Genomic DNA, 20,320 nt, shown 5'->3' with positions numbered 1-20,320 from the left:
CACCTTGCAGTACCTAATGGGAGCTCCAAGAGAGCTGCAGAGGGACTTTGGACAAGGGCCTGGAGTGACAGGACGAAAGGGAATGGCTTCAAACTGACAGAGGTTTGCAGAGCTCTTCTTTGCAAAATCTTCCGCTTCTTCCTCAAAATTAACGAGATGATTAATTAATTAAATTATTTTTTTAAATTATTATTAATATGATAGAATCTTGCAGGACTGGAGAGGCCAAACTGGGGGGTGTTAGTGGCAAAGGTGGGGGAGGTTTCCCCTTTGTCTGCTGAAGAAGAGTTCCTGACAGCCTGGGACCAAGGAATATGGATGGAGAAGCACTGATGGGTGCACTGATGCATCCCCATCACCTGGCAGCAACATTTATCCCCTTGCCTGTGGTTGCAAAACGTGTTTGTGTGTGTGTGTGTGTGTGTGTGTGTGCATGATATTAAATACAAAAAATGAGTCAAATGGGGACTCAAAGGTTCTTTGGCAGCCCTGGCAGTGAGGTTTGTGATGCACATTCCCACGTGTGTCACCAGCTGGCACCGAGAGCTGCGGCCGCGCCGGCGCGGAGCTCTGTTGTGCTGCCAGGCCAGTTGCTTGGAAAAAGGAGAAGGAGGAAAAAAAAAAAAACCTAAACAAAACAAAGGGGAAAAACTCACCCAGACAAGCAGCAGCGGGCCCCAGCGTGGCTGAGGTTTCCAAGGCTACTGCCAGGCTGCAGCGGCACTGCTGGCTGGGACAGAGCCGCTTTTGGGGTCATTTCTCACGGTTTTTAGTGTTTGAGTTGTTTGGGCCACTCGTGGCTCAGGTTGTGTGTTGGGTGGGGGGGTTGCTGAGTGAGGGGGAAGCCTTGCAGGTTCGGGGGCTGGGCAATGAGAGCCTTTCTAAGGAGCTCGGAGGGGTGTTTCCAGCTGAAACCCCACACCACGACCATCGGGAGCCACAGAGGGGCCGACATCGTCCTGCAGGTAGGGGCGGGGCAGCTGATCATCCTAAAACAGAGGGTGCTTTGCATGCAGGGAGGAGGACGTGCTGGAGCCCTCCATGCAAATTGTGGTGGGATTTATGACCAGAAAGCGGGCTTGGCAAAGCAGGGACAAACCTGGAGCCGCCTCCAGCAGCGTTCCCTGCCCGCCCACTGCCCGCTCCCAGTCCGCAGGTGTCGCAGATCGTCACGCAGCCCTGGAATTCTCCCCCTCGGACAACAGCTTCATCCTTCAGGACTTCAACTCCCCCCACGGCACCTTTGTCAACAGCTGCCAGGTCCAGAATGCGGCCGTGGGGGTGAGGCCAGGGGACATCCTGCGCTTCGGCACCACGGGAGTGGCCTTCGAGCTGGTGCTGGATGGGGCTGCCCAGGTGAGGCTGGGAGGGGCTGCCCTGGGAAGGGTGCCCAGGGAGGGATGGGGTGCTTGCTGATCCCTGGGAAGGGTGCCCAGGGAGGGATGGGGTGCTTGCTGATCCCAGGGAAGTGTGGGTGGGTTCTACTGCCCGAGGAAAGGTGCCCAGGAAAGGATGGGGTTCTCCTGCCCTGGGAAGGATGGGGTGCTTGCTGATCCCAGGGAAGGGTGCCCATGGAAAGGTGCCCAGGGAAGAACGGGTGGATCTGCCCAGGGAAGGGTATCTTGAGGAAGGATGGTGTGCTCATCCCAGGGAAAAGTACCCAGGGAAAGGCGTGTGGGTTTTACTGCCCAAGGAAAGGTGCCCAGGGAAGGGTGGATGCTGTTGTCCCTGGAAGGATGCCCAGGGAAGCGTGGATGGGGACGTCCAGGGAAAGTTGCCAAGGAAAGGTGGGTGGGTGCTGCTGCCCAGGGAAGGCTCCGGGAGCAGGAACAGGTTCCCAAGTCTGGGCAATCCTGAGGAAAGGCGAGGGGGGGAAATGAAAAGCTGGAGCTCCCTCTGCTGAAGAAACTCTGGCGGTTCGGCAGGGAAACGGAAAATGACGGGACAACGGTGCGTGAGAGAAGGTAGATCTGGGAAATGTGCTTTTCCTCTATTTGCGTTTTATGTTTCTTCCCAAGCCACTTAGTGGGAGGGAAGTTGGGTTTTACATCAAACCTAAAACAACTGATAAGTTCCAGTATCATTTTTATTACTGTGGCTCTTGAAGAATCCAAGATGCTGGTGAGGTAATGCCAGACCCTGCTGGAGCAGTGAGCAGCTGAATTCCCAAAGGCAGGGTGCACACAGAGAAGCAGGTTTGCACAGCAGTGCAGAGGATGCCTGTGGGGTGCCTGTTCCTTACTCTGGGCTCTCTGATCCTCCTGTGGAGGAGCAGCTTTGAAGCCTGACCCTGCTGACTGCAGGGAAGGAACCACCTCGGAGTTGCACCCTGTGAGGTGTCTAACAGAGGGAGAGATCACTCCTCTCGAGTCTTAGAGGAACATGTTGTACAGAGGAGCAGCACCCGGCTGGGAATCGCATCCCGCCGTGCCTCCAAGCGCAGGATAAGGGCCAAGACAGGGACAGTGGAAGGCTTTGGTGGAATCCTGCTGTGAGCAAGAGCCATGGGGAGCAGCATGAGCAAAAGCAACAGGGCTTGGACGTGCTCCAGGAGAAGGGAAGGTGCTGGAGTGGCAGGGAGCATTCCCTGGGGGTTTGGGCTCTGTTAACACCCAGATGTTGGAGGGCCCACATCCAGGCCAGGTCCGACGCTGTGCTGGCAGATGTTTAGTGCAGACCTTGACAGTGGCTTGTCCTCATTGTACTGGAAAGCTCAGGAGAACAGCAGTGTCCTAAATCTGGGTCTGACATGCCCAGCATAAGGTCTGGTAAATGTGATGGGAAGGCAGGAGCACAACGAGAGGGGTGAATGGCAGAAATGATGAAGTAGGACCATGTGTGAGCCAGGAGAGCTGTGAGAAGAGCATCTCTAGATCGTGCAAATGATGTGCAGAATTAGGGCAGAGATGGAGAGGGAAAAGCTCAAAAAGCAGCAAACCTCAGTGATTTCCTTCTGCTTCAGCAAAGAGCCTGAATGCCCTGATTAAAATCTGATCCTTGGGCAATGGAAATGGGGAAGGACTAAAGGACTAAAACCATGCTTCCACTGAGATCTGTGCCTGGGGTTTTTATGGCATGGTGCACATGAATCGAGGGCTAAAATCCTTGCTGATAACACGGTCTTTTCCCATCGTAGGTGTCCTGTCCCCCCTTGAAACGTCGCACGGGGTGGGCGGGGCAGCTCCAGGTGGTTGCAGAGCCCAAACCCTCGGCTCCCGTGTCTCCTCCCCGCCTGCCCTCGCTGCAGTGGCAGCATCCCCCTGGCTCTCCAGGCAGTGGCACTCCTGGAGCCCTCGGCCACCAGCCCCATCCTCCTCTGCCGAGGAGACCCCTGAGTGCCTGGGACAGGAGCGTGGCCAGCACTGCCTCTCTGGACACCTTCAGCAGGAGCTCTGCGGTGAGGCCAGGTAATCCATGAGCCCAAACCCGAACGTTTGTGTCCTGGTGTCCTCACAGAGCAACTTGGTGCTGAGTGGGGTTAATTGGAGTGGGGAAGTGCTGAGTGTTGAGCAACCAGCTGTGAGGCCATGTCCAGTGGAGCTAATCAGAGACTGTGTGTGGTCCTGGGTGGCATTTGGGTCAGGGAAGAAATGAGCTGTGACACCCCAAAGGGAGTGCTGTTGCCTCTGCAGAGGGATGTTTCCTCTTCCTTTTTCCTGGTATGTGACCCAGAAGGGCGATGACTGATTTTATCTGCACCAGTGACTCATGTACCTATTCCTGACTCCTGTTTGAAGTGGTGTTTTTTTCCTCCTTTGAAGTGGCTGCCTCGAGTGCAGGAACTTTAAAGTCTATCCGTAGCTGATACACCTCTGGAAATAAAGTATGTGATAAGCAACAAAGCAAAGGTGAGGGTTTGGGGGAATAGAATAGCTGGAGAACATGACTTTTGCCGTTAATGCTGTGGCCTGATGCACCATGCTGTGGTTTTCCTGTTTGGGGTTGGGTTTTTTGAAGTCATAAGCAACACAAAGTCAATAGTAGGGTTTAAATGTGCAAAGCCAGGGGCAGCACCTTGCAGTCCCAGCAGTGGCTGAACTGGAAACCACAGTGAGGGCAAAGGGAGGGACACATATGCCCCAGGTTGGCACATACCCCTCTGATTTTTGGGTAACAGAGCCAAAAGGATCCCCTTTTGTGCAAAAATGCACAGCTTTTTGTAGGGCTGAGCAGTGCTGGAAAATTAGAGGAGCTTTTCTCTGCTGTGTCTCTGCTGCCCTGAGGCTTTTCTGGTTCCCATAGGTGAATTATTCCTCTCTGTTGTGCAGACTGTGCTGTAAAGTGTCATTTTAGTGCCAAAAAGGTGATTTCCCTGCTGTTTGTGAACCAAGCTCATGCTCTGAACAGCAGCCACTGCCTTGGAGTAGTTTTGGGACAAAGAATGCTGCAGGGAGTGTTTCTGCTGCCTGCAACCACCTCTCATGCTGATATTTACTGCTGCTGTTTTTGCTTTCTTCCAGTCTCAACCAGCTTCTCAGGTGATTGTGCAAGCAGTGTGGGGGGAGCCCCTTCCCTGGGGACTCACAACACGGATCTCCTCCAGCAGGAGAAGGTGATGCTGGGGAGAGAGTGAGGAATGCCATCCCTGTCCTGGTCCTTGGCAGAGCAGGAGAACCCTGCCAGCTGGCTGTGTGTGTCCCACCAGGAGTCCCAGCAGGGTGTGGGGACTGCCTCCCCAGGGGTCTGCTCCAGAGGATGGGGACAGTGGGTGGCTGGAGGGTGTGGGAAGCCGGGTGAGCGTGGCACTGATGGCCATGAGCGGGTACCCCTGGGCAGGAGTAGCTGCAGACTGGCCAATGGCACCTGCAATCTGCCCTCAGGGTGAGAAGCTGCTGCAGCTGGAGAAGGAAATGGGTCACCTCTCTGGTTTGGAGGCAGAGTCAAAGCGCAAAGACGTGGTGATAAGAGATCTGCAGGAGGAGGTCGCGGCCATGGCAAAGAAACTGGCCCAGGCGGCGGCGAGGAACGAGGTTGAACTGACCCAGAAACTGCTGGCCTTCAATCAAGAGCTGGGAGCCAAAACAGAGGAGATCAAAGCCCTGAGGGAACAGGTACCAGATGCTTCCATAGGCACCGAGCAGGGAAAACACCTCTCTGATACAAGTTTGTAATGTAACAAAGGTTTGGGGAAAAGCAGGTCCCATGTCTGAAACCAAGGGAAATGAGGGAGGTGGGGTTTTTTCCTTCTCTCCCTCCTTTATTTCTTTCTTCCTTTTTTCCTTCCTTCCTCCTCCATGCCTCTGGCATTAGGATTTCATCAGGAACAGCCAAAGCACATTTAAGGTGATTCTATTTGAAGCAATGACTCCTGAGAGTTAGTCAAAGATGCTTGAGAACAATCCCATCAAACCAGGACCTGGATGTGCCAGATTTCCCTCTCTGGAGGGGAATCAGTGAGTGATTGGGTGAGGAACACAGTGAATCTGTGTTTGGCAGATCAATGACCTGCAGAAAGGCTCGAGCCAGGTTTTCAGCCATTCCCTCTATGAAAGAGACCTGGAGATCGGGAGGCTCCGGAGAGAAAGTGAGAAGCTGAAGAAGGACCAGGCTTTGAGTGCAGGTACTGTGTCCCTGGAGCTCTGGGTCAGGGCATGAAGTAGTTTAGGACTGGCTCTGGAGAAAAGCAAGCATTGGCCAAGCTGTCCAGGCAACAACTGATTTGTAGTGGCTTGTAGAAATCAGAGAATCATGGAATAGGTCAGGTTGGAAGGGACTTTAAAGAACATCTTGTTCCAACACCCTGGCACAGAGAGGGACACCTTCCACTAGCCCAGGTTGCTCCAAGCACCATCAGCCTGGCCTTGGACACTTCCAGAGATGGGGCAGCCACAGCTTCTCTGGGCAACCTGTGCCAGGGCCTCACCACCCTCACAGGGAAGAATTCCTTCCCAGTATTTCATTTGGGTGTTGCACTTGTGTAACCTCTCACCAGAGTTGTTTTTCCCAGGTCTGGTGAGCAGCCTGCAAAGGGAGGTCCTGCAAAAGGAGCAGAAAATTCAGCAGCTCCAGCAAGAGACTGAAAAACTGAAGAAGGAAAATCGAGAGAAGGACAACCAGCTGGCAGTTGTTTCTGCCAAGGTTGGCAGGACTAACGAGGGCATCAGTAATTTATGGTCTCACACAGGGGTTAAGGTGGGAAAGCAGGTGGAGAAGAGTTGTGCTTCTCCCTTGTGAGGATTGTAGCAGCTGTATGTGGGTGGATGTTTTTTGGGGGGTCCTGAGATGAGTCCTGTCTGCACACAAACAGGAGTCACACAACTGTGCCACTGGGATGTGGTGGTGATGGTCCCATGGTCACACCAGGGTGTCCTGTGATGGCCACAGATCAGGGTCCCCTTCCCCAGCTCCATCTCCCTCCTCACTCAGCATCACTGTGTGCCCTGGATTCCTGTGAGCACAGGAGCTGTTTGTTCACACAGAGCTCTCATGCCAAGATCCTCCCAAGGAGCCATGGAAACCCCCTCACTGGGGGTGGGACTCCCTGTGGCCTGGGCCTGGATTTTCCCTTAAAGAAAGTGGCTTGTGCAGCAGGTTGTCTCTCTATATGTGCAGCTCCTCCTCAGCTGGCAGAGCTGCATCAGCAGTGTGATAAGGGGCAGAGGCTGCACAGGCTCTGTGGGATTGCCAGGGATTGCCTAGGAATCACAGAATTGCTGAGCTTGGAAATAACCTCTGAGATCATTGAGTGCAACCATTCCCCTGGCACTGCCAAGGCCACCCCTAACCCACGTCCCCACGTGCCACATCTACACCTCCTGTAAATCCCTCCAGGGATGGCAACTCCACCACTGCCCTGGGCAGCCTGTGCCAGTGTTCCATTCACAGCAGGAGTGATGGTGTCACTGCCCTGATGGATATTTTCCTTGGTTGCCATTCCTTCTAGTGCTCGAGAATTAAAGAGGAAACGAAGCGTGAGCTTGGAGAGCAAGAAATAATCAGCTGTCGAAATGTGAGTTGAAAATGTTTTGGGGTGATGGAGCACAGGGCTAAGCAAGTGGTTGCAGGAATGCATCAGCCAGGGAATAATTAACTGGGCATTGTAAGGGAGTTGTTTGGAATTCAGCTCCTGCACTGGAAGGCACATAATGGGACTAACCACCCGGGGAAGTGTAAACTCTGTTGGATTTGTAATGCTGTGTTACAATGCAGGGGGAATGTGACCAGAAATCAGGTTGGAATTCTGCTGGTAAGCTGATAAAACCACAGTAAATATGGGTTAGAAGGGAATTCCAGGGTAAGCAAAGTGGGTTAGATGGGGAAAACATCTTGCTTATGAGTGGAAGTTTTCCAGAGAGGCAATGCCCAGTTCCTCTGGTGAGACCCCTGCCCTCCCTGGGCTTTTGCAGCGCATTGGGGAGCTGGAACGGGACCTGGAGGGGCTGCAGATGGAAATCCAGAAGCATTGTGCCAAGCAGGAGAGCATCCAAAGTCAGCTGGCTGAGAAAGCCCAGGTAAGTGGCCAGCTGAGGGGGGCACACAGAGGGCAGGTGTGCCCTGGTGAGCCCATGGCAGGTCTCTCAGCTGCCTGACAGGGGTGAAAGGTGGGTGGGATGAGGACCAGCAAGTCCCAGGAGCAGGCTCCTGGGTCAGGAGTACAGGCAGGGGGTCCTGTACAGGCAGGAGATCCAAATGTCCTGAGCTCTGCCGTGGACACTGGGAGAGGAAGAAATAATTCAGATAGCAGAGTGCCCTGTGTGGGTGTTGGGTGAGGAAGTCAAGGATGGACAATGTCCCAGGGACCAGACCCACGCAAAAAGTGCCGTGAAAGCTCTGATGCTGCAATTCCACCCCTGCAACGGGATTGCTGCCTGTCTCCTGGTGTTCCAAAGCTACCTTTGGAGTTGTCGATGGGAATAGTGGGTAGCTGAGGTCGAAGTGCCCATGGCATGGTTTTCAGATGTCACTCTGAGGTGCCAATCATAGAATCATAGAATCAGCTGGGTTGGAAGGGACCTTCAAGATCATGAAGTCCAACCCTTGATCCACTACCACTGTGGTTACTAGACCATGGCACTGATGCCACATCCAGTCTCTTCTTAAAAATCTCCAGGGATGGAGAATCCACCACTTCCCTGGGCAGCCCATTCCAATGGCTGAGCACCCTCTCTGGAAAGAAATTCTTTCTAATATCCAACCTAAACCTCCCCTGGCACAGCTGCAGACCCAGCCCTCTTGTCTTGCTGATGGTTGCCTGGGAAAAGAGACCAACCCCCCCCTGGCTCCCCCCTCCTGTCAGGGAGTTGCAGAGAGTGAGGAGGTCTCCCCTGAGCCTCCTTTTCTCCAGGCTGTACAGCCCCAGCTCCCTCAGCCTCTCCTCACAGCACTTGTGCTCCAGTCCCTTCCCCAGCCTCGTTGCTCTTCTCTGGACCTGCTCCAGCCCCTCAATGTCCTGAACTGAGGGGCCCAGAACTGGACCCAGCACTCCAGGGGTGGCCTCACCAGCGCTGAGTCCAGGGGTAAAATCACAATGCTGCGGTGGTTGCAGGCGGAGGAGGAGCTGAAGGCAGCCGGTGCCCGGCAGGCTGTGCAGCTGCGGGAGATGGGGCGCAGGGAGCGGCTGCTGCGAGCGGAGCTGCGGCGGGCAGGGGAGCAGGTAGGGATGGGCAGGGATGGGAACATCACCCCCGGGGCCGGGGGCAGCACAGGGACAGGGCTTCCCGTGGGGGAGGATGTGGTGCAGGAATGGAAACGCAGAGTCCTGAGCACCAAACCCTGGCATGGGACTTGTCGTCGGGTGAGGTATAAAAGGCTTATCCACAGGATTTGTGTGGGCAGCGTAGACGACAGAGCAGTTTAACAGGATACAAAAAAGGATTCTGTAATCCTGGTTACACTGTCTGGGACCCACACAAACCCCCCTGTGTGCCTGGGTAATGCTGCTCTGGCGGGGACAGCCCTTTGCAGAGCAACATCATGCTAGATATCCATGATCAGTTATCCTCAGAGATGATCAGTCAGCCTCAGTGATCAGTGATGTTTGTTTTCCTGTGTCAATCCTTGCTGCAGCTGGAGTCCTTCAAGACCCAAGTGATGCAAGTCTGTTCTCCATCAGCAGCAGGCAGCACAGGGAAATCCATAACAGAGGAGCAGGTGAGTTGGATACCAGCTCACGGTGCCTCCAAGGCACAGTGCAGCTCAGTGCAGATGCTGCAGAACAGCCACAGTGCCTGCTCTGTGCTCAGTAGGGCTGGTGGCATCCCAGCTTCTGCAGATGAGGAGCTGTGCTGTGGCTGTCCCAGGTTGATGGCGCTGCTCCATGATGTGAAGGAGACACAGTCCTTTTTGTGTCCCACAGCTTGGATGGAGTCAGTGGGCTGCAGCAGGGGCAAGCCCAGGGGCCTGGCGTGGTTGCCAGTTTGCAGCAAGTCTCGATTGTTTCTTGCTGAGACCATCCATGGTCCCTCAGCTGGAAAAGGATATGAATATAGTGCCTTATCCTCTTCTTCCTCCACCTTTGCCAGGTGATAGAGAAGGTCAGGCAAATCTGTGATGAGAACCAGCAGAGTCACGAGAGGGAGAAGTGTCTGCAGGAGGAGTTAAGCTCCAGGCTCATGAAGGAGAAGAAGGTGTCTGCAAACATTGAGGTGCTCAAGAATTCCCTGCGGGAGCTCCAGGTCAGTCCTTTAAATACTGAGGACCAAGTGGCAGCTGGGAGATGGTGGCACAGGGCATTTTGTTGGCCTGTGGATAGGTTAAAGGTATGACCCTGAAGCAGAGTGTCATCCCAAAGCGTTCATGTGGCTGTTCCCAGCAGTTTGCCATAGAATCCTAGAATAGTTTGGGCCGGAAGGGACCTTAAAGCTCATTTCATTGCACCCCCTGCCATGGGTGGGGACACCTTTCACTACACCAGGTTGCTCCAAGCCCTGTCCAACCTGGCCTGAGATGTTCAGTGAGGTTGTGTCATTTGCCAAGTCCCTGAAAGCCCCTGACTGTGGAGACTGGCTTGTTCCCCACTGGTTCCATTTTTTCCAGGCTTGCCTGAGGAGCTCCTGCAGCAGCACCAGCCTGCAAGAGAAGCTGGAGCAACTGGAGGTGGTGTCCCTGGATCCCTCCATCTCAGCCATCGGGACAGCAGTGGTGGACATGGCACGTGTCCCCCTCTCCTGGCTGGAGGACACGGAGCAGCTCCTGGCCAGTGCAGGGATGGACCTGTGCACCTCTGGCCAAGGTCTGTGTCCTGCTGGGCATCCCTGGGAACACCTGCACAAGGTGGGTTGTCCTAGCTAGCCAGATGTAGAGGAGAAAATCCAGCATGAGCCGCTCCTTGTAGAGAAAATCATGGAATCACAGAATTTTTAAGGCTGGAAAATACCTCTAAGGTCATCGAGTCCAACCATTAACCCAGCACTGCCAAGGCCACCACTCAACCCTGTTCCCAAGTGCCACATCCACACACCTTTTGAACACTTTCGGGGATGGTGACTCCACCACTGCCCTGGGCAGGCTGTTCCAATGCCTGACCATCCTCTCCATGAAGAAATTTTCCCTAATATCTCTAATGTGGTGTGTGAGCACCCCACACAGCTGGGTTGTGTTGACTTCTGCAGGGCTGTTGGCTGCTTTCAGGAGCTTGTTGGAAAAGACTCAGGAAGTGGCACAGAGGAATCAGCTGTTGCAGGTACAGAAATATTTATGTACACGAACCATGTAGATTTGGAATCTTTCTATGGTTAAACATGATAGTAATCCTAAGTGAGCCAGTGTGGGATCTGGATTGGGGATGTGCAGTAGCCAAGGTGCCTGAGTCTGCAGGAAATGCAGGGGAAAGGAGACTCTTTTGGGAATTGTTTGTGAGTGAATGTTCACAGGAGGTTTATTTCTTCCCCTGCTGCTGACACACTTCCTTTAATACCTCGGTGTCTCCCTGTAGGAGCAATTAGAGAGGCTCCAGCAGTCACAGGCAGAGATGCTACAGGAGCACACAAAGGAGCTGGAAGCAAAACATGAGCAAGACTTGGAGATAAAAATCCAGCAAATTATCCTGGAAAAGGACAAGGAGAACAAAGAGGTAGAGTGGCATGGTTGGTGGTTTGGAAAGGGAATGTTATATGCAGGAAAAATGGGTGTCTGTAAGAGTGTTGGTTATTATCTCTAGCTTTGAACTGTCTGGGTGCAGTCCTAAGAGCCCGATGGGATCCCAAGAGGATATAGAATATCCTCCTGTATGAATGCAGGTGATGTAAACTCCCCCAAAGTATCCATGGTGGTACTGGGAAGCACCTGTGGGTAACAGGAAGCACGGGTGCCAGTCAGTCCCTGGGAGAAAGGAGAAAGCAAGGAGCATCATCCCGATGTGTGAGCTTAGGGAAGCACTGCATTGCCTCCTCTCAAGCCCTCTGCTCCCTCCCTCCCCATGCTGAGTTCCTGTTGGGTCTGTTTTAGCTGGAAAAGGGCACCCCCTGTGAAGCAGGGACCAGCAGTCCCCCTCCATCCCAGGAAAGCCCAGGCCACAATGCTGGTGGCTCTGGTGTGGGATGCAGTGTTAGTGAGGGTGCAGGTTGGTGTTTTGCCATGTCTGTGTTGTGGTGGGGACAGCAGGCCTTGTAACACCATTTCTAGTGTGCTTCTGTGTCTGGTGCCTCAGGAATGGTGGTTTCCTGGTGTTGAGTTTTCTAAGGACTCAGGAAAGGAGCAGCCAAGCAGCTCCTCCCCTGTCTCTTGGATGTACCTTTCCCCAGGTGCTCCCATCCACTCCCTCACTGGGTCACCTCGGGTCCTGCCAGGCTTTTCTCCCATCACCTGCCCCTGCTCTGGAGCAGTGACCCTCCCTGCTGCTTTCCTCCCTGGACCTGAGGTCTTTTTCCTAAGGTCATGATTTTTTCTGTGCTGAAGCTGTGACCTATCTATTCCCAGATTCTAGAAAGCACTCTTGCTGAGGAGAAGGACAGGTGTAAGAAATGTGTGGAGGAAGAGCAGAAGAAGATCCAAGAGCTGGAAAGCCACCTGAAAAGCATGAGTGAGGTGAGCATGGGAAGTGAGGACAGGACAGCTCACCCTGGGAGTGAAGAAATGGGAATGTGTGTTGTAATGTGGTGCTCCAGGGGCCCAAATCAGTGGACAGAGGTTTTTCCCCCCCCCCCAAAATACACAGAGATGAATATCTGCAGAGAGAAAGGTGGATTCCTGGATAGCTTAATTACTGCTAATTTCATCCTGTAGGCAACAGCAAGGAAGGCAGAGGAGCAGGAGGTGATAGAGGGCAAACTGAAAGAAGCTTTGCATGAGCTGGAGGAAACCACTGCCCGAGAGGTACTTCCACCAACCTGTGTGTGCAGGTGGAGGGTGCAGTGTTGATGAAGAAGGGTTCCCCCATCCCTGAAATCCTTCCCTTCCCTCCCCTCCGTCCTTCCAAGAGCTAGCCAGGAGAGATGACACTGCTGGTGATCCCAAAGGAAACCACCAGTGCCTCCAGCCAATCTCCCAGCTCTTGTTTCCCAGGTGTTGCTCCAGCAGCAGCTGCTCGTGCAGGATGAGCAGCTCAGGGCTGTCCAGGAGGACAAGGAGTTACAGAGGCAGAAACTGCAGGAAGAAATAGCAGGATACAGGGAGCAAAGCAAGCAGCATTCCCTGACCATCGTGGCTTTAGAGGACAGGCTGCTGGAGGCCACACAGGAGCAGAAGATGCTGGAGGAGGAAAAGGCAGCACTCGTGGAAAAAATGGAAGGTAGGCAAGGGTTGTATGGGATGCACCTGTACCAGGAACCTGCTGGGTTAACATGGAATGTTTATGGAGAGGGAGCAGTGAATCTGCTGCTATGGAAAGCGTTGGGTAGGATGTCGGAGGGAGCTTTGCCCACGTGCAGGACAAGGTCCATGAGTCCCTGCAGAGGCCATTTCATTGTCTGGTGGGTTTGGAAACCGTTGGTAAAAAGGGCTTTGCCACTGGAGAAGGGCTTTTTACCCTCTAAACCAACAAGACTGGAGGAGCACTTTGGGTTACACTCAGGCAGAAGAGATCCCAAGCCAGACAGGATGTTGGGAACTGCCCAAGCGCTGTTCCCATGGGCTCTAAGAGACATGGATTTCCCAAGGAGACGGTCCTCAGTCCTTGAAGCTGCCATGAAGGAAAGGATCTGTGTTGCAGAAGCAGCAGAACAAGTGTGCAAGTGTTACAAAGAAGTAATGGGCCCTATTTTCTCATGTCCTGTAGTAATTCAGCGCGGTGCCCACAGGTCAGCATCGGGAGCTTGGCTGGAGGTTTGTCCTGCCATGGAGTCACACATTTGTCTGAGGTGAGCAGCTCTCACTGGTGGTGGTCAGAGAGGCTTGGAGAAGAGCAGGGACCACTGGGAGAGCCTAAGGAAGTCCAAGGAGACTTGTCCCAAGATCTTTTTAGTCTGGGATGGGACTCTTTAGTCCCTTTGCTAGGCAGAGGTGTTCCTGAGGGCATGGAGCATCCTAACAGCACATGAGGATGTGCCATCCCATCCAGATGGCTCCAGGCAAGAGCGAGCGAGGTGGCCAGACCCACTGCACAGGGTGACCCCAGGGGAGCAAAAGGCAGGGAAAAAAGGAATGTGTGAGTGTTCATCAGAAGATGCAGTGCAGGAAGGTGTGTGTGCTCCGTGAAATGAGGCCTCCCAGTGAGCTCTGAGATTTGCACTGATCTTTCCCAGGAAACTGCAGGAGGAGCTGGCAGTGGCACAGAGCATGCTTCTGGAAAAGGAGGCCTTCATTGCCAGGATCACCAGGGAGCTGTCAGAGAGCAGAGCCAGAGTGTCGGACATGAGAGGTGGGTGTCATTCCCAACCCTCCTCCAAGCAGTGACAAGGGGTGGTGTCAGTGCAGTGGGTACACACAGGACTTGGGAAGCTGATGTGACCATCCTCTGGCAATGCTGTTGTCCTGCTGGGAGCAAAGCAGGCAGTCTGTTCCCTTTGGGAAGGTGAATTTCTTCCCATCCTTGGCTAAGCAGTAGCAGTGATGGTGAGTGAGGAGGGTAAGCAAAGGAAGATCAGGGGGACAAAACTAAGACCATCTTCCTCAAAATCGTGCTGGTGAGCTCCTTGGAACTGGAATTGTCCCAAGCCAGTGGACTGGGAGAGCCCTGCTTGGCTTTCCTCCATGGGCAGGACTGTGAATGTGGGGACAGAGCCCACGAGGTATGTGCAGAGGTCAAAGGATGCAAGTCAGAAAATGCTGGCCACCTGTTCCTCTCCAATCTGAAGGAAAATGTCTCAACAAGGAATTGTCCTGAGATTTAGTAAACCAGAATGTCCTGTTGGCATGGCCCAGGATCTGAGGGCAGCTGTGAAGGGCTCTGTGAAGCTCTGCGGGGATGAACCCCATTATTGCTGCCAGCTTGCATGAGGGAGGACTGGAAAAAGGGGATGTATCCCTGAATGCCAGCTGCAGATCCCCCAGGACTGGGTGATGAGTCAGCCAGCATCCCACGAGGCTGTTTTGCACTTAGGGGAGCTGAGCGAGGAGCAGAAGGTGGAGCTGGAGAAGAACCAGAGCCGCCTGAAACACCGGGAGCGGGAAGTGAACCAGCTCAGGGAGAAGCTATCCCAGATGTCCAGCCTTGTGGAAGAGAAGGATCGATCCCTGAAAGCAGCAGCTGAAGAGTTAAGGTACACAGGGACATGAGCCAAGGTTCCACCAATGCCACTCTGTGGGTGCCCAGCAGCTGATGGTGTTTGGGGTTCTCCCCAGAACAAAAGGCACATGTGAGAGCATCAGGATGGAGCTCAGCTCCATTGCACTGATATCCACTGCCATGGGAACCGAAATGGGGGTTTAGTGGAGCTTGTGCCAGCAGATGTGTAACCAAGTCAGTTGTAACTAAGAGAGTGTTCCCACCCACACCATGGTAGTCATCAGTGGGTGCCCAGAGTGCTGCTCTCCCCAGGCTGTTCGGGTCACATGGAACATGTGACAGAACATGCCCTTGGCATGTTCCATCCCTCATGGGGTCCCACAGTGTCTTGTGTCTCGGCACAGGCGAGCCCAGGCCCACTGCCAGGTGCTGAGGGATGCTTCCCAACAAACGGTGGAAAAGCCTGAGGATGCTCCCAGGACACCAGTGCGGGGGGGTGAAGCCTCCCAGAGGGTGAGTCCCCACGGAGGGCACGGAGGGGTGGGTTTGCCCAGAGCACTGATGGCATCGGCGCTGTTTCTCAGCACTGCAGTGAGGCCGGATGACTTTCTGTGCTCCACGCTGGCAGGAGGGGGGAGCACCACATTCCCCAAGCCCGAGATCCGGGGTTCTCGTGCTGCAGCCCCGGCGTTGCTGCTGCTGCTTAATGAGCTGTTTGCACAGCGCTTTGGAACAGCAAAGTGTTGTGTGTGCTAATTGCTGTGCTAATTGGCAATTAGAGGGGATGGCAACATGCGAGCATGTTCCCTCCTTTTCCCAACTCGTGGAGCCCGAGATGCTGTCCAGGTGATGCAGAACCAGTTCTGGAGTGGTACATGCAGGAGTAGGGGCAGCTCGTTGCACAGGACAGGAAGCAACGCTCCTCATTCCCCTGTGCCAAACTCCTATTTGATTTCCCCGTGGCTGGAAAAGGGAAGAACTCGCAGGTGGCGGCAGCAGCAGATGGAGGGACTGTGGGAATCGTACATTCTGTGCAGGAACGGTGGCAGCCAGCAGCGGGGCCGGCGGGCTGCGCGGGGGCCGCGGTGACTCACAGCCAGCTGACTGAGGGAGGGCGGGATGGGGAGGGGATGGAGAGGGGAAGGGCCGAGTGCTGGACGGGCTGTTCGGCAGAGCTGTGGCGCGACAGTGGCTGGACCCAGAGCTGGGGGTCTGCAGCCATCATTACCCTGCACAGGGCGGGATGATGGGCCAGCCCCACCACAGGTTTTTTGGATGTTTGTCATAATGCAGGAATCTGGACTGGGCTGGGAGAGGGCAGTGCACATGTCTGTGTGCACGAGTGTCACTTAATAGAGAATAATGCCCACGACTGTGTAGGAACACAGTCTAGAAAGTGTATTGGTGTTTGTGTGTAGATGGTAAGTGCTCTGTGGTAGCGCAAAGGGCAAGAGAAAAATGCCACCATGGCTGTTCAGAGACATGCACTATCCCTCTCCTGGCTCTCTGGAACATTTGCAGGGCCCATGTCCTCACTGTGGCACAGTGGAGCAGGAAAGGGGTCTCTGACGAGTCTCTTATACCCCTCCAAATCCATGGAGATACTCCTTAGGCTTTGCTCTTGGCATGTGCCAAGTGACCAGTGCCTGGCAGCGAGGCTGTGCTTAAGCTGAGCTTGTGCTGAGCCAGCTGCAGGCTGGGTGAGGACAAGCTGGGCTGCTTCTTCCAGGTGCCCCCGTTGGACTTGGCTGACCTCGGTGCAAAATGCCGAGGCCTCAGGCACCAGGAAACCATCCAGCGGCAAAAGGAAGGTTTGGCTGAGCTCCGGGAGAGAGTAAAGATGCTGGAAAAGAGGCAGAGCTCAGGTGAACAGGGCTCTCCTAGAGGCATGGAACAGTTAGAATCATGGAATGATTTGGGTGGGAAGGGACCTTAAAGCTCATCTCATTCTGCCCTCTGCCATGGGCAGGGACACCTTCCAGTGTCCCAGGTTGCTCCAAGCCCCGTCCAACCTGGCCTTGGACACTTTCAAGGATGGGGAAGCCACAGCTTCTCTGAGGAACCTGTGCCAGGGCCTCACCACCCTCCCAGGGAAGCTGGGAAAAGCTGGCCAGCCTCAAAGTGGCTGAGGTGTGAAGCCACGACATGTTGCACCACAGTTTGGTGGCTGCTTGCCTCCAGGTGCTGTGAAGAAGGGTTTGGAGCCACGGGTGAAGGACTTACTGGAGGAGATAGTCCAGCACACAGGGCTTGAGATGGAGCCTGTACCCATGTCAGGAACAAAATTGAAGGCTGGCAAGGTAAGAAGGCAGTTTGGGGGCTGTGGTTCCTGTGGCTTAGTTGGAAAAGTATTCCCTGGAATAGAGAGAATGAGGCTTTCAGAGATGCTAAGTAAGTCTTTCCCTGTCTGTGCAGGCTCCTGGCCACGTTCCTAATGGGGGGTCCCTCAGGATCACCAACAGGGCAGCGAGTTTGGAGATGGCTGAGGTGACAGACCCCAGTGAGAAGATGGTACGTCAGGGACAGACGTGGTAAATCACGTGTAGAGGGTGTGTAAGTGCCCAGTGGGTGTAGAGTTTAGAAGGTTTGTGAGCACATTTCAGAGGGGGGTGACTGGCAGGGCTGTGCAGGACCATTGAGGCTGAACTGGTCTGTGGTCCAGTTGAAGACATGGCATGGGGGTTGGATTAGATGACCTTTAAAGGTCCCTTACAACGTTCTATGATTTTATGGTCCAGGGCACATTGGGTGTCTACCAGGACATCTCAGGACCCCAGAATGTACCCCATCATTCTCCCCTTTCCACTGCAGGCCTTTGGGGTGTTCCCCTGGGCATTCAGGGCTGATCTGCAAGGAGAGGCAGAGTTGGTGAGGACAGAGACCTTCCCCGATGTAGGTGCCAACTAAATGATATGAGAGAGGCTGGGGCCCAATGGAGGAGGCTGCCAGAGGAGGGGTCTGTGAGTAGTACAGCTGGTGGGGTCTCTTCCCTCCAAAAAGGACAGGAAAACATCCAGCAGGGAAATGGTCATGTTGGAAAAGGAAACAATCCAATTCCAGTAAGCTGTGCAGCTGGGAATGGAACACAGACACACTTTCTTTGGGACACTGTCATCTCCTCAGGAGAGCAGACGGAAAGCAGATGGCTGAGCAGCGTGATGGAATGCAGCAAACCTGGTAAATAATGCATTCCCTCTTCTTCCCTCAGTACCTTGATGTGATCGGTGCTCTGGGAAGCCTGATGGAGATGAAGGAGCTGTCGGGAATGCAGCCTCTGCAGCACCTTCCTCTGGAGGAGAGGGAAGAAGTGGGACTGCAGAGACAGAGGGCCCTGGAGCTGCTGTACAAAAAGATCAGGAACCTCCAGCATCGCCTGGAAAGGAAAGAAGAAATGCTAAAAGATTATGAGGGAAGCATGGAGCAGCTAAGGTGTGGAAAAACAAGGTCACAGTTCCCAGTGAGACCTGGTCCTGAAATGCCAAGGGATGTGGCACCTTGCCAGGTCATGTGTCTGCCTGGGACCAGTCACAGCATGGCCATGGTATAAAAATTAAATGCTAGGAGAAATGGGGAAAGCTTCTCCCAGTTTTCTGCACTGGTACCTTGTGTGGCCTGATGTGGTTGAGCAGTGTTAGAGCTGGGGAAACCTGGGCAGACTCCCTTGTCTGGGGTGGCTGGAGCCTGGGGAGGAGGGACAGTGTCAGCAGGACCAGGGCAGGTGTGGGAGGGCCCAGCTGGGCGTTGGGGGGGGTTGATGAAGGCAACAGACTGACAGAATCCCCCCTCCTGCTTTGCACAGGCAGAACCAAGCGTCCCTGCGAAGGTGTCAGGAGGAGATGTCCAACCTGGAAGATGAAGCCCACAGGGAGGCAGAAGAGAAGGCTCTGCTGCGAGAGGCTCTGGAGAGGACACAGCTCCAGCTGGAGCAGGAGAAGAGGCTGCGACGAGCGGCCAAACGGCACAAGGTGAGTGGGGCAGGAGCAGGGGACACCCAACTCCTGCACTTTGTACAACAGTCTGTTGGAAGCACAGATGGAGTGGTTGGTCAGACCACCCCAAGAGGCTGGAGGTCCGAGGGTCCTGCTGCTCAGCCAGCTCAGCATCATGGCAGTATCACACTGCCAAAATTGGAGGTGGTGCAGACACCTGTAGCAGTGGGTTTGGGCCATGTACTGGGGTGGGGGAGAGGAGCAGGTCACACATGACTGTCAGGACCTCTCACGGTGAATGCTGTGTCTGATGTGTTTCTGTTCTGCAGCCTGGAGCCACGAAGCCTCTCTGCTCAGGCAAGCCAAGAGCCAAAGAGCACACAGCAGATGCTGTCAAGAAGGGAAGCTCACAGGAGAGGCACCGCAGGGGCGTTCAGCATCTGATGGTCTGTGGTAGGAACAAGTCACCACTATAAACTCTGTGATGGTGGAGCAGGCTTGAGATGTGGGTGCACTTTGAGTAGCTCCTGTAGGTATCCTGTAGCTCCTGGGCACACTGGTGTGACAGTACAGTGTGTAGGACCTAATTTGCCAGCAGTCTGTGTCCCACACAGCATGGTGGGATTTATGGCAATGGAAGAGGTGGTGAGGATACAACCCAGCCTATACATGTGTGTATATATATTTGTGTGTGTAAATACAGCCATGATGTGTGAAGTCAATTGTGTGGGGTCTGTCCTTTCCTTGGCTGAAGTGGCCTCGAGCACACACAGCTTGAAATATCCCTTGCAACTCCCATATCCTCTGGTCCCTGCGGTGCCTTGGGGGGAACTGGATCATAAGACATGATGTAGTATGGAATTCCAGAATTCCTGGAACACCCCAGGAGCAGTGGAGCTGCCACACAGGAAGGGGGAAGAAGAGAACCCATGTCAGCCACACTGGTACAGCAGCAGCACGAGGACAAGCTGAGGAGATGAGAGCGACGTGCCCGTGGGTTGGGATGGGGTGACGGCACAGGGTCCTTTGCCACCCACTGTTGGCATCGACTGAGGTCCCACTGCTCCTCTTGTCATTAACAAGGGTGAGAGCAGACCCTGGTTTCTGGGGAGCAGCAGTGTTTTGGGGTCTCCCTGCAGGGAACAGGCAGCTCCAACACATGTCATCCCTGCAGCCGCTCCACCTCAGCATCCGTGTGCCGAGTCCTCTGCATCACTTCAGCTGAGGATAATTTGGATGTGAGCAAAGGCCCGCTGGGGGTTTTTTGGTCTTTATTTTTTAATAGGATAAAAAGGTCTGGAAGCAGCAGCATGGAGGGCTGCAGCAGGCTGATGTAGGGCTGTGGGCGTGCGCAGCACCCAGGGGTGCACAGCGGCCAATCCCTAATGGAAGTGGTGGTGCTGTGGGCTCCGGTTATCGATGTGGCCTGGTTTCCCCCCTCCTTAAGCTGGGAGAAGCTGCATGCTTCCCTGTCTGCATGCCTGGGCTTATTTTGGGGTGAGGCATGACCTTGATTGCCTGATGGAGGTTAAAGATGCTGCTGTGAGCATCCTCCGGGGGTGTCGGGCCACTCCATGTCTGCATGTCCTTGCCATCCCAAACCCTGGGTTGGGAATGGAAGGAGCTGGTAGGAGCACAGGTGCTGTGTGTGCACCGGGGGCTGCAGAAACCCCTTCCCCTCCTTGGAGCCTGTGGAATCATGGAATTATGAGATGGTTTGGGTTGGAAGAGACTCTAAAGATGGTCCTGGGAGAATCCCACTGGGGAATGGGACCTACTGGTGATGCCAGTGGGGGCCCTGGGGGATCACAGACAGGTTTGAGTTGAAAGGGACCCTAAAGATCATCCC

At 54.3% G+C, this 20,320-nt stretch overlaps 1 protein-coding gene across 1 annotated transcript; it reads left to right on the top strand.

Moving 5' to 3' along the window:
* The first annotated feature begins 869 nt into the window (after positions 1–869).
* On the top strand, positions 870–19,515 carry FHAD1 (forkhead associated phosphopeptide binding domain 1). Its single transcript, XM_051786513.1, is given in 29 exon segments — positions 870–965; positions 1,150–1,356; positions 3,137–3,407; positions 4,461–4,552; positions 4,821–5,051; positions 5,437–5,560; positions 5,948–6,078; positions 6,884–6,949; positions 7,347–7,451; positions 8,486–8,593; positions 9,007–9,090; positions 9,462–9,614; positions 9,976–10,171; positions 10,551–10,621; positions 10,874–11,011; positions 11,857–11,964; positions 12,163–12,252; positions 12,442–12,667; positions 13,154–13,235; positions 13,620–13,735; positions 14,417–14,576; positions 14,947–15,055; positions 16,272–16,407; positions 16,724–16,842; positions 16,958–17,053; positions 17,751–17,971; positions 18,342–18,507; positions 18,801–18,815; positions 18,818–19,515. Coding segments are annotated over 29 exon segments (3,828 nt in total). The 3' UTR covers positions 18,929–19,515.
* The last annotated feature ends 805 nt before the right edge of the window (positions 19,516–20,320 follow it).

This window comes from Manacus candei, unplaced genomic scaffold, assembly GCF_025592945.1.
Source record: "Manacus candei isolate 608988 ecotype Guabito, Panama unplaced genomic scaffold, ASM2559294v1 h1tg000022l, whole genome shotgun sequence".
Classification (NCBI taxonomy): Eukaryota; Metazoa; Chordata; class Aves; order Passeriformes; family Pipridae; genus Manacus; species Manacus candei.
Note: the sequence above shows the minus strand (reverse complement) of the source record. Positions and strands in the feature narration are given on the sequence as shown.